General features: G+C 39.1%; 1 protein-coding gene across 1 annotated transcript in view; it reads right to left on the bottom strand.

Annotated features, from left to right (window-relative positions):
* Positions 1-3,234: 3,234 nt before the first annotated feature.
* Positions 3,235-14,849, bottom strand: part of LOC119510647 (cytochrome P450 2C23-like) — a 66,779-nt gene continuing 55,164 nt past the window's right edge. Inside the window, exons 4-9 of the mRNA XM_037805062.1 lie at positions 14,374-14,534; positions 13,711-13,887; positions 9,139-9,280; positions 7,981-8,168; positions 6,196-6,337; positions 3,235-3,869 (exon numbers count right to left, since the gene is read on the bottom strand). Of these exons, the coding sequence (XP_037660990.1) occupies positions 3,688-3,869; positions 6,196-6,337; positions 7,981-8,168; positions 9,139-9,280; positions 13,711-13,887; positions 14,374-14,534 (992 nt within the window). The 3' untranslated portion in view covers positions 3,235-3,687. The remainder of the gene's footprint in view (positions 3,870-6,195; positions 6,338-7,980; positions 8,169-9,138; positions 9,281-13,710; positions 13,888-14,373; positions 14,535-14,849) is intronic.

Raw genomic sequence — 14,849 nt, 5'->3', positions numbered from 1 at the left:
GACATCTCCCAGCCTGCTGAAAATATGGCTATATGGGGTGTGGTTACTTCCCACTTCTTCAGTCCTCTGCCTGCTGCAGCAGGCCATTCCTAGCTCTGGAATAATTAGCTGTGGGTAGGCTATTGTCCATGTCAGATACTGAGGCAGATGCCCAGGGCATGAAAGACACTCCCCACCATGCTCGACTGCGTGGTTCTTGCTGCCAGATCTGCAGCCACCTTTGGGGTTTTTTAACTAACCTGCCTCCAAATGCCAACCCCAGATTTTTCCCCACCATGGTGTGGCTGCTGTTTCCCCAGCAGCCTCACTCACTCGATTCCAAATCCAGACTCTCAGTTTCACCAAGTGCACAGTCACTGTGCATGTAGCCAACCTTGTCCAGCCAATAGAATCTTGGAACTGGTATTTGGAGCACTTTCTGTCATTTATGTAGTGTTTTTCACAGAGAAGTATTTTGCTCTGTCCCTCCTAATCTGCCATCTTGGATTCTTCTATAACTCTTTTAATAGAGTATTGCAACTCTTTACCATTCTTACAGTAATTGAAACAACATCCTAAGTCATGTTCTTTTTTGGAACAATCCATCTTCACAGCAGAATTGCTACTGGATTTGGGCATCCAGGTTCTTGGCCTTGCTGCAAGAAAGAATCCCAAGGCACAGCACAGCATAGAGTAGGCAGGTAGAAAACTTGTTAGATACACATGTGAGAGAATATCCAGGCACTCTCACAAAGAAAAGAAAGGTCAGAGGAGAGAGACAGTACTTAGTCTTATGTTGTTTGCCTTCTATGTGGTGAATCCCTTCTCTCTCTTGCTGCTTTCAGAACTTTCTCCTTCTCTTCAGTATTTGACAATGTGATCAGTATATGTCTTGGAGTGGGTTTATTTGGATTTTATTCTATTTGGAGATTGTTTGGGCATCTTTGATTTGCATATTTATGTCATTTAGAAGGGTTGGGAAGTTTTCCCCAACTATGTCTTGAAACACTCTTCCTAGCCCTTTACTCTTCTCTTCTCTTTCTGGGATACCAATGATTCTTATATTTGATCACTTCATGTTGTTCATCATTTCCCTGAGAATCATTGCAATTTTAAAAGTTTTTTTTCACCATTCTTTTGTGCATTTGCATTCAATTGCCCTGTCCTCTAATTTACCTTTTCTTTCTTCTGCCTCTTCAAATCTGGTGTTGTGTGTCTCTAGCATATTTTAAGTTTGATCCACAGTGTCTTTCATTTCCATAAGATCTGCAATTTTTAAAATTTACTCATTCAATTTCTTTATGCTCTCCTAGAGTCTTTTTTTATTTCCTTTATGTTTAGCCATCTCATTGAAATTGTTTTGGAGATTTGTGTGTACTTCTTTAATTGCTCCAAATTTTGTGCCTATTTCAGCTTTTTAATTTGTTGTTTGGCTTGTCCATATCTTCTAGATTCTTCAAGTAAATGCTTTATGATTTTCTGTTGGTTTCAGGGCATTTGCTTGTCCTGATAAGGTTATTTGGGGAAATACAGGATTATTTGAGCATTTATGTATAACTTGGTAGTGCTACAGCTTACTGGAATGCAGTTTCCCTATCCTAACAGCAGGTGGCACTATTGAGCCTCCTTTCACTCTCAAGCCAGTCTTCCCTGAACTCCTCTGATGTGCTGGATGGGGTCCAAGCCAGGTGAGGAACCAATCAGTGCACCAGTTCTCTGTGTGCACTGTGAACTGCCTGTCCTGAGGCTGCGATGGGACCCTGTGCAGTTTGGCAGGGAGTCTGCTCAAGGGCACTGTGGCAGTTTGGATGTATTATGGCCCCCAAAATGCCATTATCTTTGATGCAGTCTTGTGGAGGCAGATGTATTAATGTTGATTAGGATGGAACCTATTGTTTCAGTTTTTCCATGGAGATGTGACTCAATCAACTGTGGGCAAGACCTTTCATTGGATTATTTCTATGGAGGTGTTGTCCCAACCATTCAGGGTGGGTCTTTATTGGATCACTGGAGTACTTTAAAAAGAGCCACACAGGCCGAGATGCAGGGCAGTTAAGAGAGACATTTTGGAGAGCAACTGAGAGTGACATTTTGAAGAGGAGCTACAGCCAAGAGGGACACTTTGAAGAATTCACAGGATCTGCGAGTGGAGCTAGAACACAACCTGGGATCAGCAGATGCCAACTACGTGCCTTCCCAGCTAACAGAGGTTTTCAGACACCATCGGCCATCCTTCAATGAAGTTACCCTGTTAATGCCTTAGCTTGGAAATTTTATGGCCTTAAGACTAAACGTTGTAACCAAATGAACCCCCTTTATAAAAGCCAATCCATTTTCTGGTATTTTGCATAATGGCAGATTAGCAAACTGGAGCAGGTACCCTTCAGCACAAAAGTGCCCGGCTCCCTGCCTACCATGTGTCTGCAATCCTCTGGGTGTGGGAGGGGCATCTGATGCCTTCATATGATGCCCTCTCCTGTCCCAGCTTCTTGCCAGCACATATTCTGGACTTCCAAGGGAGGAGAGGAAATGCTGCCTCCTGAGTTCCCTCACAGGAGCTCCCAGCCATATGGCTGTGGAGGATCACCTCCCCAGCTAACTGCCAAGGTGGGTACATGGGAGTGGAGAGCCCTGCTCACTCCCTTGTTCAGTGGCCTTCTCACCACTGCCAGCCCTGGGAGGTGGTCCTGGCCAAACAAACTCACTCCATCCCTTGAGGCGCTGTATATCCACTTCTTTTTTTTTTCCACATCCTCACCATGTATTGTAGGGGTGTCTCTATGGCTGGTTACACCCCAAAACCACAGACCCAGGTGTCCTCCAGGCCCTCTCTAGTTCCTTTCACAGAGGAGTATCCCACTCTGCCTCACCCACTCTGCCATCTTCCCAGAAGTTCTTGCTATTCTTTTTTGTGTCACTGGTCTCTTACAATGCTCAGTCTTTCCTTGCATCTTGACACCTTGCTTTCCAGACCCCAACACTGCCCCTCACCATTTCTGAACTGAACACAGCTACGTATGTCTAAATCTTATTTGTGGACATGGTTTGACTTCTTATCCAAGGAGGCTCCTTGGGTTCTGTGTAAATCAATGGTTGGAAATAGATGGGCAGAACAGTGGGAGGTTTTTGATAGGAGGTTATCATGTAATATAATCTATTTATCATATCCTGCTTGTAGATTACCTCAGCATACAGATTTCTTTCTCAGTAAATAGATTTTTCAGACTTGAAATAAAGTCAAACATACAAAGAAAATCGATTGTGGAAATAAGGCTTTATTTTATGAATGTGGCAGGAATCATAAATGATTTCAATGGGAGATAGAAAAATACTATAGGCTAGTATATTAATTTGTCTATCTTTAAAAAAAAAAAAAAAACAACTAAAGAAAATCAGCATATTTCCAAAACCAGAAAAATAGTGAAGTCTATACAATTTGTGGATTGTCTCTGATAAAGGCCTTCTTGGATCTGGTCTTGGTTCCACTGGAATATGGTTTATGAGGTACTATAAAATATTATTTGTAACCTTGGGCTTTTCAGGAAACAACCCCTTTTTCTCTAGGGTTTTGTAGATTTGAACAAATGTCCATCATCTTTTAGTGAGTAGTGTTTCTATCCCAGGCAACATTTAAAAGGAAGAGGGAGATTATTTCTAGGGGGAATAAAAGCAATTACTTTGATTTGAGTGATTAAAGATAAAAGCTCTTTATCTAGGAATAAGACATAGCTTGTAAGGTGGTGGGATGTTGATAAGCCCAGTGACAAGGGGTTGGATGTCTATCTCCTTTGGCTCAACCAGGGGCTTCAGGGAGAAGTTCTGCAGGATGGTGGTGAGGAACAGGAATAACTCCATGCGGGCTAGACCCTCTCCGATACAGGCCCGTTTCCCTGGAAGGAGAAAATGTATGCATTAGCTCACTTCATGTTCAAATACAATTTGCCCCCAAAAGCCATTGAAAACACTGATCAGAAAGAGGAACTCCTTTAAACTGCTGGAGGACAATTAATTGGTACAGATTTTTCTAGCAGGATATGTAATAATTCATATCAAAACCCTCCAAAGAAATTTACACTACTTAACTCAATGATTCTTCTTCTGGGGATTTGTCTGTGGGAAACAGATTCATCTATGAGGATGTCACTTGCATCCTTATTTATGATATTGATGAATTAGATGAAGCCTACACACTTCTATAATTGGATTGATTAAATAAGTCATTGTGCATTTATCATGCAAGGCAACTTAAACATGTTTATATGGAAGAATATGTATACCAAGGGCTATCTTTCATCATGATATATTAAGTAAAAGTAGGTTATCAAATAGATTGCACAAAATGAACCAATTTTTTAAGGCCCTGTGGGTATTGCTTTGATATGGTATCAAATATTCTTCAGTGTCTGTTTACAAAATTAATTTATTTTATTTTTACAAGTACCACACCCTACCACCCTCTCCTGCTTTTTATCTCTGCAAATTTGCTATTTCTAGCCATCTCTTGTACATAGTGTAAAAAATTTGTCCTATGTGTCTTGCTTATTTCACTGAGCATATTTTTGAGGTTCTTCTATGTTGCAGCGTATCTCATAACTTCATTTTCCTTATAGGTGCATAATATTGTATTGTGTATATATACCACATTCTGTTTATTCATTTGTAGATGTGCACTTGGGTTGTTTCTACCTTTGGCTATTCTGAATAATGCTGCTGCAAGCACTAGCGTACAAGTGTGTTTGAAACGGTTTTCACTCTCTCTGGGTATATACCCAGAAATAAGATTGCTGGGTCAAATGGTAATTCTATATTTAAGTTTTTGAGGAGCCACCATATTGCTTTCCACAGTGGCTTCACCATTTTACATTTCCACCAATAATACAATAGAGTTCCAATTTCTCTGCATCCTCTCCAATACTTATTTTCCTTTTTCCCCCCAGTAATAGTCATCCTTATGGGTGTGAAGTGGTATCTCCTTGTGGTTTTAATTTGCATTTCCCTAATGGCTAAAGATATTGAGCATCTTTTCATGTGTTTATTGGCCATTTATATATCTCCTTTGGAGAAAGGTCTATTCAAGCACTATGCCCATTTTTAAATCAGGTTGTCTTTTTGTTGTGATATTGTAAAAGTTCTTTACATATTCTAGACATTAAACTCTTACCCAATATACGGTTTGAAACTATTTTCTCTTTTTTTACTTTCTTGATAATTTCCTTCAATACACAAAAGTGTTTAATTTTGATGAAATCAAATTTATCTATTGTTTCTTTTGTTGCTTGTGTTTATGGTGTAATATCTAAGAATCCATTGCCAAATCCCAGGTAATAATGATGTGCTCCTACATTATCCTCTCTATGTAGTCCTTGACCCATTTTGAGTTGATTTTTGTACATTGTGTAAGGGTAGGGGCTTAACGTTAGCATGAACCAAATTTTATTTTAAATATATACATGTATTATGTATCTCTAGACAATTGTTTGGAAGTATATACAGTAAAATACTGATTATCTCTGTAGAGTGCAACTACAGATGATATTTATTTTCTTCTCTTTTTTGGTTTTTCTGCATTTTCCTTTTTTGTGTGTGTTGAACATTTATTTTCTTTGTAATTAGAATAACAAAAAAAAAAAAAGGAATGCATCTTGACTGACCCTAAATTGCTTTTATAACCTTATGGGAAATAGTGACTAGGCAACAACTAGCTTTTGTGTAAGTTTGCAAGTGTGTGTGTGTGGTTCCAAATTTCAGAGGAAAGAAGGAAAATTAAGTGGCCAAGGAATCTTGATGGTCTCAAACTCCAAGAATCAGAAAAATTAATAAAAGGTAACAGTTTAAAAAAAAAAAAAGAAGGAAACCATACATTTTGTTTCAGGAAAGCTAATATTATCAAGGGAGATCAACAGCCAAATTTTTTAAAAGCAGATCCCTTTTTCTTTTGGTAATATGTGATATGTGAATTGGATTGACTTGCTTTTGTCTCATCAAACTGGCTTTATGCTCAATCACCAAATAATAAAATAGTCCCTGGATGACTTACCTGATTCAATTTGTGTATAGACTTACATGGTTCCGTTCAGATTTGGGGGATTATAACAGTTTGATTTGATTAACTTAGCTATTATCAGTGGATTACTTAAGTATGCAATAAATTCAGTGAAACTAAAAACTGCCCAAGATGTGTATGTGTGTGGCCTGGGTGGGTTTATTTGTATTTACCAAGGGAAAAAGGCACAAAGTATTCCGTTTTCCTGAAGTTGCCATTTTTATCCAAAAAGTGGTCTGGATCAAACCTCTCAGGGTTGGGAAATTCCTTGCAATCGAATAAGACTGAAGACAATAGTGGCAATATAGTAGTGCCCTGGAAATAAGAAATATAGAGTTGATTGTTAATTTTATCATTATTATCCTTGGTTCATAAACAAGTCTAATGCTCTTAATTATAGTGAATTTAATAGGACTGAATCCTCTTAAGCTTGCCTGGTGAGTGATTGTCTTGAGCTGTGGCTATTTTACATACACAATCATACAATGTCTTTTATCTTGTAATAAGGTGGTTTTCTACGTGAAGAGTAATAATATGATCAATGTGCTATAATTGTTGTAAAAAAAAAAACAAAAACTGGAATTTGCAGCCCTCATGTTCTAGACATAAGCTTTACTGGAATCTTTGCCTTAAATAGGAAGAACTTTTTTTTCAGAATTTCCAAAAATTTCTAGATCCAGTTATGAATGGAAGAAAATGATATTTGGAACCTTAAATCTTTTGACACTATTGGAATTTATTATCAAAACCCACTCCCCTCACTAGTAAGATAGGGATGGGGTAATAACAACTAGCTTTCCTCCTTGCCCCTTAAGATTTTTGTGAGGCTTAAAAGACAAAGTAATAATGGTAACTACCATTTATGTTGGGCGTGCCACATTTGCCTGACACTGTGCTTATCTTCTTGTTACTATCCCTTTTCCAATTCTAGTTAAATAATATCAGTAATGGCGAATAGCCTTGTCTTATTTCTGATATTAATGGGAGTGCTTTATTCATCAATAAGCATTTTTGGATTTTTGCTTGAGAGATATGTTTTCTCAGGTTATTCCTATTCCTATTTGATTAAGGGTTAAAAAAAATCAAGAATCAATATTCAATATTATCAAAAGCGTTTTCTGGACCAGTGAGATTATCATGTGATTTTTGTCCTAAGTTCTATTTGTATGGTGAATTTTCTTAAACTGGATTTCCTGGTATTGGATCATTCTTGTGTTTTGGAAATAGTATTCACATGTTAGTAGTATAGTATTTTTTTATGTGATGTGTTAACAGACTTTTGAATTGCTATTTGTGAGATTGGTGTGCCGTTTCCATTTTGTCATATCTTGGTCAGGTTTGACATCTTTTACGCTCTGGAGCTGTTTAAATGTAAAGCCCAAGCCCTTAATCGTTACACAAGACTAACCAGATGCCCAGTATGCATGCAAACACTTGGATAAATGCTAAGTGCTCTACAAATGTTAATTATTGGGGGCAGTAATATCCCAAATGTCCTGGTATGCAAGGTGCTAAGAAGAGAGGATTAGGGTTAAAGGAGGTTGAGACGTGGCTTGATCACTCTAGACCTGCAGCCACACTTTCCATCCCTTCCTCCCTTTTATCATCCATCATGAAAAACCAAATTTCAGTCTCCATGAGATTCTTATGAGTGGAAATCACTGCTTACTTAATACATTCACTGTGAGAGTGGGAAGGAGCCTTGGAAGTCCTGGGTCAGCCTCCTCCATCTCCCCCATTCTAGGAAGGCAGGTTCAGGCCCACAGAGGTAAGGACTTGGCCTGAGGGTGTACTGCAATGATGAATTTCAAACCCACATCATGGGACTCCAGCCCTGTGCTTCTCTGTGACTCTTGACTGCCTCTTCTCCTATAGCAGAACTAAGTCTCCTCACATGCCCCACCAAGGTACTGAGGCACCCCTTCTATTCTAGGCGTACTTTCCCAAACAGTTCTGACCTTGGGGATGACATATTGTCTGAATTTCGTGTCCCGGATCACAGTATGGGGCAAATTAGAAGGAAGGAGGGTGATGTATCTTTGTATCTCATGCAGCACGGCCTCCGTGTAGGGCAGTTTCATCTTGTCTTTCATGCAAGGGCTTTGGTCACGTCCAATCACACGGTCAATTTCTTCATGAACTTTGGCTGCAAAGACATGAATCATGAATGTTACTCAGTGTTGTGTTCCCTGGAGACCTGGAAATGCCCTGAAAATGCTTGCAAAATGTGATAGAAATTAGCCTAGAAAAAACTTCCAGAGGCTGAAGACCTGTTACTAAGGAGGTTATTGCTCTGTTCCTGATGAAATTTCTATCTTATGTTTCACCGTCTGACACCAATACCCAATACCCACGGCTTTGCTGCAGGAAACAAAGGCTGGATCAGGTATATCCTCAGTCTCCTGCCTTACTAGGTTTGTTTTCTTGTGCAGGTGAGGAGAGCACCTGTGTGGCAGGGATTATGACATCCCAGGATTCCTGGAAAAGCAGCCACAGAGGGAAAGTGTTAATCCTCACTTTAGTAGGTTCATGCTCTTTGTCAGCTTCACCCACCCTCCTACACATCTTGTGGGAATGGCAAATAATATTTCATTGCACAATATAAACACTGGCTTCAAGGTTGTGCCTGAGAAAATCCAGACAACAAAATTTCATATTTGAATTTCAAATTATACAGGAGCTAGAAATCCTCTTTGGGGAGTCTGGTCCATTTTCAAGATGAGGAAACAGAAGCCTGCAAAATAAAATAGCTTGATTGAAGTCACACAGTCAGGTATGGATAGGTCCAGGAATAGAACCCAGCATGGGGACACATGTGCCCCTCATCCAATTAGAGGTCTTTCTTTTGTATTGCATCTCATATATAAGATTTGGAATTCAGAAACTTCACTCTGTTTTTAAACTAAAATGAAAGTCTTTGAGTTCTTAAAGACCCCTCTTCCTTATTAGCATCATCAGACATAATTCTGATGTACAAACTACAAGGAATGGCTGTTCACATGGCGCTGTACAAGGCAGCCCTCAGAAAGTGAAGCAGCCACTGATTGCGGTATCTCCCCACCCTCTCCAGTGCCCTGATCTCATCTCTTCTTTGATTGATAAAATATTTTCTGAACCTTCCACTTCCGGGTGTTTCATCAGGAGCAGGAGCCCGAATTTCAGGGTGCTAGTTGTTGTCTCTGTTCCGGCTGAAAACAAATTGGATCCACAGGTTGCCAAGTTCTCCAAATCAAATTCAGACTCTGGGTTATGTTTCTCCTGTAAGTGGTAGAGTTAATGGCTACATGAGTTAAGGCAGTGCTTTAGAGCTCCACAATCATACTCCTTCACTATTAATAGGAATCATTTTGTGCATTGTAGTACAATGAATAAAAAAATGAATCATGGACCTGAACCATCTGGGTTCAAATTCTGGGTTAGCCATTGAAGAGATGTGTGCCCTTGGCAATTACTTCACCTCCTGACTCAATTTCATCATACATGAAATAGGGAAAAAAATAGAATGTACCCCACACTGCTATTATAAATATTAAGAGTTAATGGATGGGGGGTTCTTAGAATACTGCCTTACATATATAAATACTCATTGAATAGTATCTTTATTTATTATATTTAATGGAAAAGACTAGTTATATGAACTCAGTGTAGATAGAATCAGTGGTTCATGACTGGTCTGTTTCTTTCTCTTAGACAGACTTAGACACTCCCTACCCCATCCCCTCACATAACATTCAACATTACTGATGACATCTTTTAATATGAAGACAGTACATGTAGACAATGACATTTTGACTTATACATCTTACATGGGCTCTACCAAGTGTGTACAAAATAAATTTGATCCAGGGCTTTAAAATAGTAAATGAGCTCTCTATTTTAAAATACCATTACAAAGGAAAATAGGAACTAAGTCTTTGTTCATGAAGCCTGGGCTCTCCACACAGTAACTGGCACTTAAAATTTGTTGAATAAATAAATGTTTAATGAGATAAAACTAAGCTAATACAAGTTTTCCTATTTCACTATATGTGCGGGTTTGAATCTATTAAGTACCCCCAAAAAAGTCATATTCTTTTAATTCAGTCTTGTGGGTACAGACTTATTGTGGGTGACTTCTTTTGATTAGGTTGTTTCCATGGAGATATGACTCACCCAACTGTGTGTGGGACCTTTTGGTTAGATTATTTCCATGGAGATGTGACCCCACCCATTCTAGATGGGGCTTAATTGGTTCACTGGAGTCCTTAAAAGAGCTGACACAGACCCAGATGCTTGGAGAAGCTGAGAGAGACATTTTGGAGAGAATACAAGATATGTAATCCAGATTTTGCCCCTGGGAGAAGCTAAGAGAGGAGCTGAGACAGAAGCCCAGACACATTTTGGAGAAAGCAACAGAAACTAGGAGCTAATCCTGGGAAAGAAGGCTTAGCAGAGTCAGCCATGTGCCTTCCCATGTGACAGAATCCTGAACACTGTTGGCCTTTCTTCAGTGAAGGTGTCCTCTTGTTGATGCCTTAGTTTGGACACTTTTATGGCCTTAGAACTGTAAATTTGAGAACTAATAAACCCCCATTGTAGAAGCCAGTCCATTTCTGGTATTTTGCATTCTGGCAGCTTCAGCAAACCAGAACACAGTATTTGTATTTTTATTGCTGATTGTTTTTTGGTGGACTTCTATTATTGGTTTTATAATTTGAGGAAAATACTAGGGTGTCTTAAAAATTAACTTCATTTTTAAAGTTCTTTATCAAGCTTTCCTTCACTTAGTTTCTTAATACCATGTCTCTCCTTTTCATTTCAGAATAGAATTTCTTTATGTGGATGTCTGAATTTTTATGCACATTTATCACTTCCTACCGATAGTCTTTAGTGCCTTTATCTGGAATCAAGAAACTTGAACACTTTAAATAACTTCCTCACAAAAAATGTTCAGGTATTATAAAAATCTTCACTAGTAAAAAGCATTGGGGAGAAAATGGGAATGCCAACATATATTTTACTTATGTTCTAAACTGCAATTTAACCAAGTAGGATGGATTCTGCCATTTTATTTAATTCTTAGCACAACCCAAATCTATTATCTAGTAAGGCTATAGAAATTTAATATTAGAACAGAACAAACTTGCAGGGAAGCAGGAACACTTGAGAAGTTTCTATACACCTAGAAATTTGAGCATCATGGCAATTCCGGAACCCAGGACCTTGTCCATGATATCTCTACATCTTTCATTTCCCGGCTTACCATGAATACTGTCAATTTTACCTCCTAAATATCTCTCAAATCCATCTACTTCTCTTCATTCCCACCACCAGTACTGTTGGTCTAACTGCCATCAACTCTGGCTTGGGTTACTGCAATAGTCTCATGTAGAAGTTGCTGTTGGTGCCCTGTCCAGATCCTGTGGGATCCCTTTTACAGGTTCAGGTCATCCATTCTCCTGGTTCACACCTGCAGCCTTCTCTGGAGAAGTCCCTTTGGCCATTGGAGTCATGTTGGCAGAAAGTGCCTAGGAATTCAGCAGCGCCCATACCACCACCTCTGGGGATGTCTGCAGCTGGTAACTCATGGGTGGATGGGGACAAAAGACAAGCTCCCTTACCTCAGGGGACAACAAAGTCTGCAGTACAATTTATGCTCTTGAGCCCCCATGGGATCACGCTGAGACCAGCCTTCACATGAAACCACATCCATGTTTAACTTTTCCCCTTTCCCTATCCTATTTATCTCATTCACTTACTTACAAGTTTTCCCTGAGGGCATTCACTTAATAAATCACTTCCATACAAATCCCTTTTTTTTAGGTTCTGCTACTAGGAAGTCTACCTTATGACAACCCCTAGCTGCTTTCCCTGTATCTTCTGTTGACCCCTCCAATCTGACCTCTACATCACAAATATGATCATTCATTACCCAGTACTGAGACCCTTCAATTACTTTTCATTGATATTAGGATGAAAACTAAGCTAATTAATATAGCCTACCAGGCCCTGCACAAGTGGTCTAATCACTGACCTACAGCGTCAACTTCCTCCAACTGCACTTTCCTGCTCCCTGCCTTCCAGCCACACTGGCTTTCTCTTTACTCTTCATATTTCTAAGCTACCTTCTGCCTCAGGGCCTTTGCACATTTTGTACCTCTGCTTGGTATGTTTTTCTCTGCCACCTTTATGCAGTTAATCCCTCCCTACTCATCCTTTTGCTCGCAGGCCAGCTGTCACCTATGCAGGGACACATCCCAAGGGCTGTGATTTAGACGTCCCTCCCCGACTCACGTAAGGCTAGTGTAGGTATTCTCCCATAGCACCTTGCACTTCCCTTGTTAGCACTGTGTTGTTACTAATTATCTTTCCACTAGAATGTAAGCTCCATTAAGGCAAGGATGGTATCTCTATTAATGAATTAGTAAATCTATTCAATAAATATTTATTGTGCACTTATAATATTTCAGGCATTGTGCTTGTTGCTAGTGATGGACTGTGTGGCAAATTGACCTGGCCTCAGCCCTCTTGAAGTGTATGGTGTAGTGGAGAATATAGAAATTTTGTTTCCTTTACCTTGCACAGTGTCTGATACACTGTGGCTAAACTGGCTAAAGAAAAATTTTGAATGACTGAATTAAGAACCTGGCTATTATTTTGTTGTGCTGCTGCTGCTTCTTTTTTTTTTTTTTTTTTTTCCCTCTTTCCCAGAAAAACAACTAGTCCTCTGAGAGTTGACAATGAACTTTCCATTGGAATGAATAGGGTACTTTGAGGCACCTACTTAGTAAATGTAATGAGTTTAAATGCTCCAGGGTAATTTTTGAGGGATAAAAGAGGCTCAACACTCCTTTCTTACACATGTTTTCTGAGGAACCCAGGCTATCCAAGTCACCTCTCCAGAGACCTCTTAGAGCTAAGAAGACTAAACAAATTATTATTGTTTGCTCTAATTTACGTATTTTTGATGCAGATGAGTGAAATTTTCTTTCATTTATACATATTTTAGGGACCTTTGTGCAAATACCATTAATTTTATAGGCTCAAAGCATAATTTTCAGAGTCTTTTTTCCTATACATGTTTATATCTTTAAATGTATTTTTTATAATCTATTGCTGGTCACAAGCTTGGCTGTTTTAACTGATGTGCTCATGGATGATCATGCTGGTATTTTATGTTCAGTGATATTCTGAGGATTGGTGGCCATGCCATACATGTTATTCAATATTTTTAATGCCACTTCTGGTTAATGTATAAAGTATTTGCTTTAGAATTCTGATCCATCACCAATTTCAAATACAAAATTGTTACTATAAGAAAATGCAACTAATGCATTGGTCTGTGATGTGCTATCTATGAAGGCATCATGACAAAAATGGCTATATATGTATAAATTATCAGGAGAGAAAATGTGTATGTCTTATCCACCCCAAGATAAATGTTCAGAAACATGCTTTATATATCATGCATTTCATTCTAAATATGTATGGAAAGTGCTTAAATGCAAAAGCCCAAGAGTAGGAAGTAATAGAAGTACAAAGGGAAAAGTGTGCTTTGGACTATTTAAAAATATCTATTAATGACAACAGTGACCTCCATTGCTGTAAAATATCAAAACATCAAGAATTACCTACATGGTGTGATCATGGTTTCATGCACTTCCATATCAGGGAAAGATGACAGTACCAGGGAAAGATGACACATGTACCTGCTCCCTCCTCCTGAGGAAACAATCAATGTAGTCCCGAGGGTTATTCGGATCCAGGGAGTTTTGATGCTCCTTCACTTTTTCCAGAATGAAGTATTTCACATCATTAAGTCTCTTTGAAAATGCTTTGTGCTTTCCAGGAAGATGCCTTATGAGGGTTGGCCAGAGATTGTACATCTAAAAATGAAAAAATAATACACCCAAAATTCAGTTTGTGAAGAGAGCAGAGTTTCTGAACGGAGACCCTAACTCTCTGTTTGGGAGCATCCTTTCCTCCAGCTTCCAAGTAGAAGAGAAGAGAGCACGTCTATCATATACAGGAGAGCAGCCCCTTCCTGGTTCCTTGCTCATCCCACCTCTAGCCAACCCCAAAGTCAGAGAGCGAGAAAATGTACTTAGGGACCTTAAAAAAACAAGCCACTGGGAATATTCTGTCTTTGTGCGTGTAAACCCATGTGGGGACGCAATAGTCAACCTGCTAGACGATGGGTTAAGGGACATTGCACTCATTGACTCAACACACATGGAGGGAAGGTGATGATGTTCATGTGGGCGCTTTGCTCATGGAGTGGATCAGGGGAGCCTGTGGTCTTGCACCGTAAAGCCTAGCAGTAATTGGATCAGTGAGATCAACCATGGATGCAGATACAGCTTTGGGCTTACCTGGGTCCATGGAGAGCTTATTTGCTTAAAATTTTCCTTTAACAAATCCATCAGGGAGAGGAAATTCTCGTTCTTGTAATGGAAACGCTCATTGAAGAGGATGGAGCAGATTACATTGCAGGGAGCACAGGAAAGGATGAAGGTGGGGTCAAAGGGCTGAGCTGATAGGAGAAAAAAAATAACTAGAATTTTAATCATTCTGCATTGGGATTTCAAGATCTAGGCTTCTCTCCTGCTTGGATTTATATGTATAGCTTATTTTCCTCTAAACTTCCCCAAAGATGGATGTGAGCATCTTGTAATAATACTGATACTACACTAATAATAAACACTATAGTATTATAGGAATACTGTAATACAAATAAAAGCAACAAGTAAAATTACATAGCACCTACTACATGCTGGGTACCATGTAACTGTTTAATGTACTATATTTTTAAATCTTTATTCTGGGGGTTTGATCTTTAGACCTGTTT

This window comes from Choloepus didactylus, chromosome 15, assembly GCF_015220235.1.
Source record: "Choloepus didactylus isolate mChoDid1 chromosome 15, mChoDid1.pri, whole genome shotgun sequence".
Taxonomy (NCBI): Eukaryota; Metazoa; Chordata; class Mammalia; order Pilosa; family Megalonychidae; genus Choloepus; species Choloepus didactylus.
The sequence above is the reverse complement of the archived record's forward strand: the minus strand, read 5'-3'. Positions and strand labels throughout refer to the sequence as shown.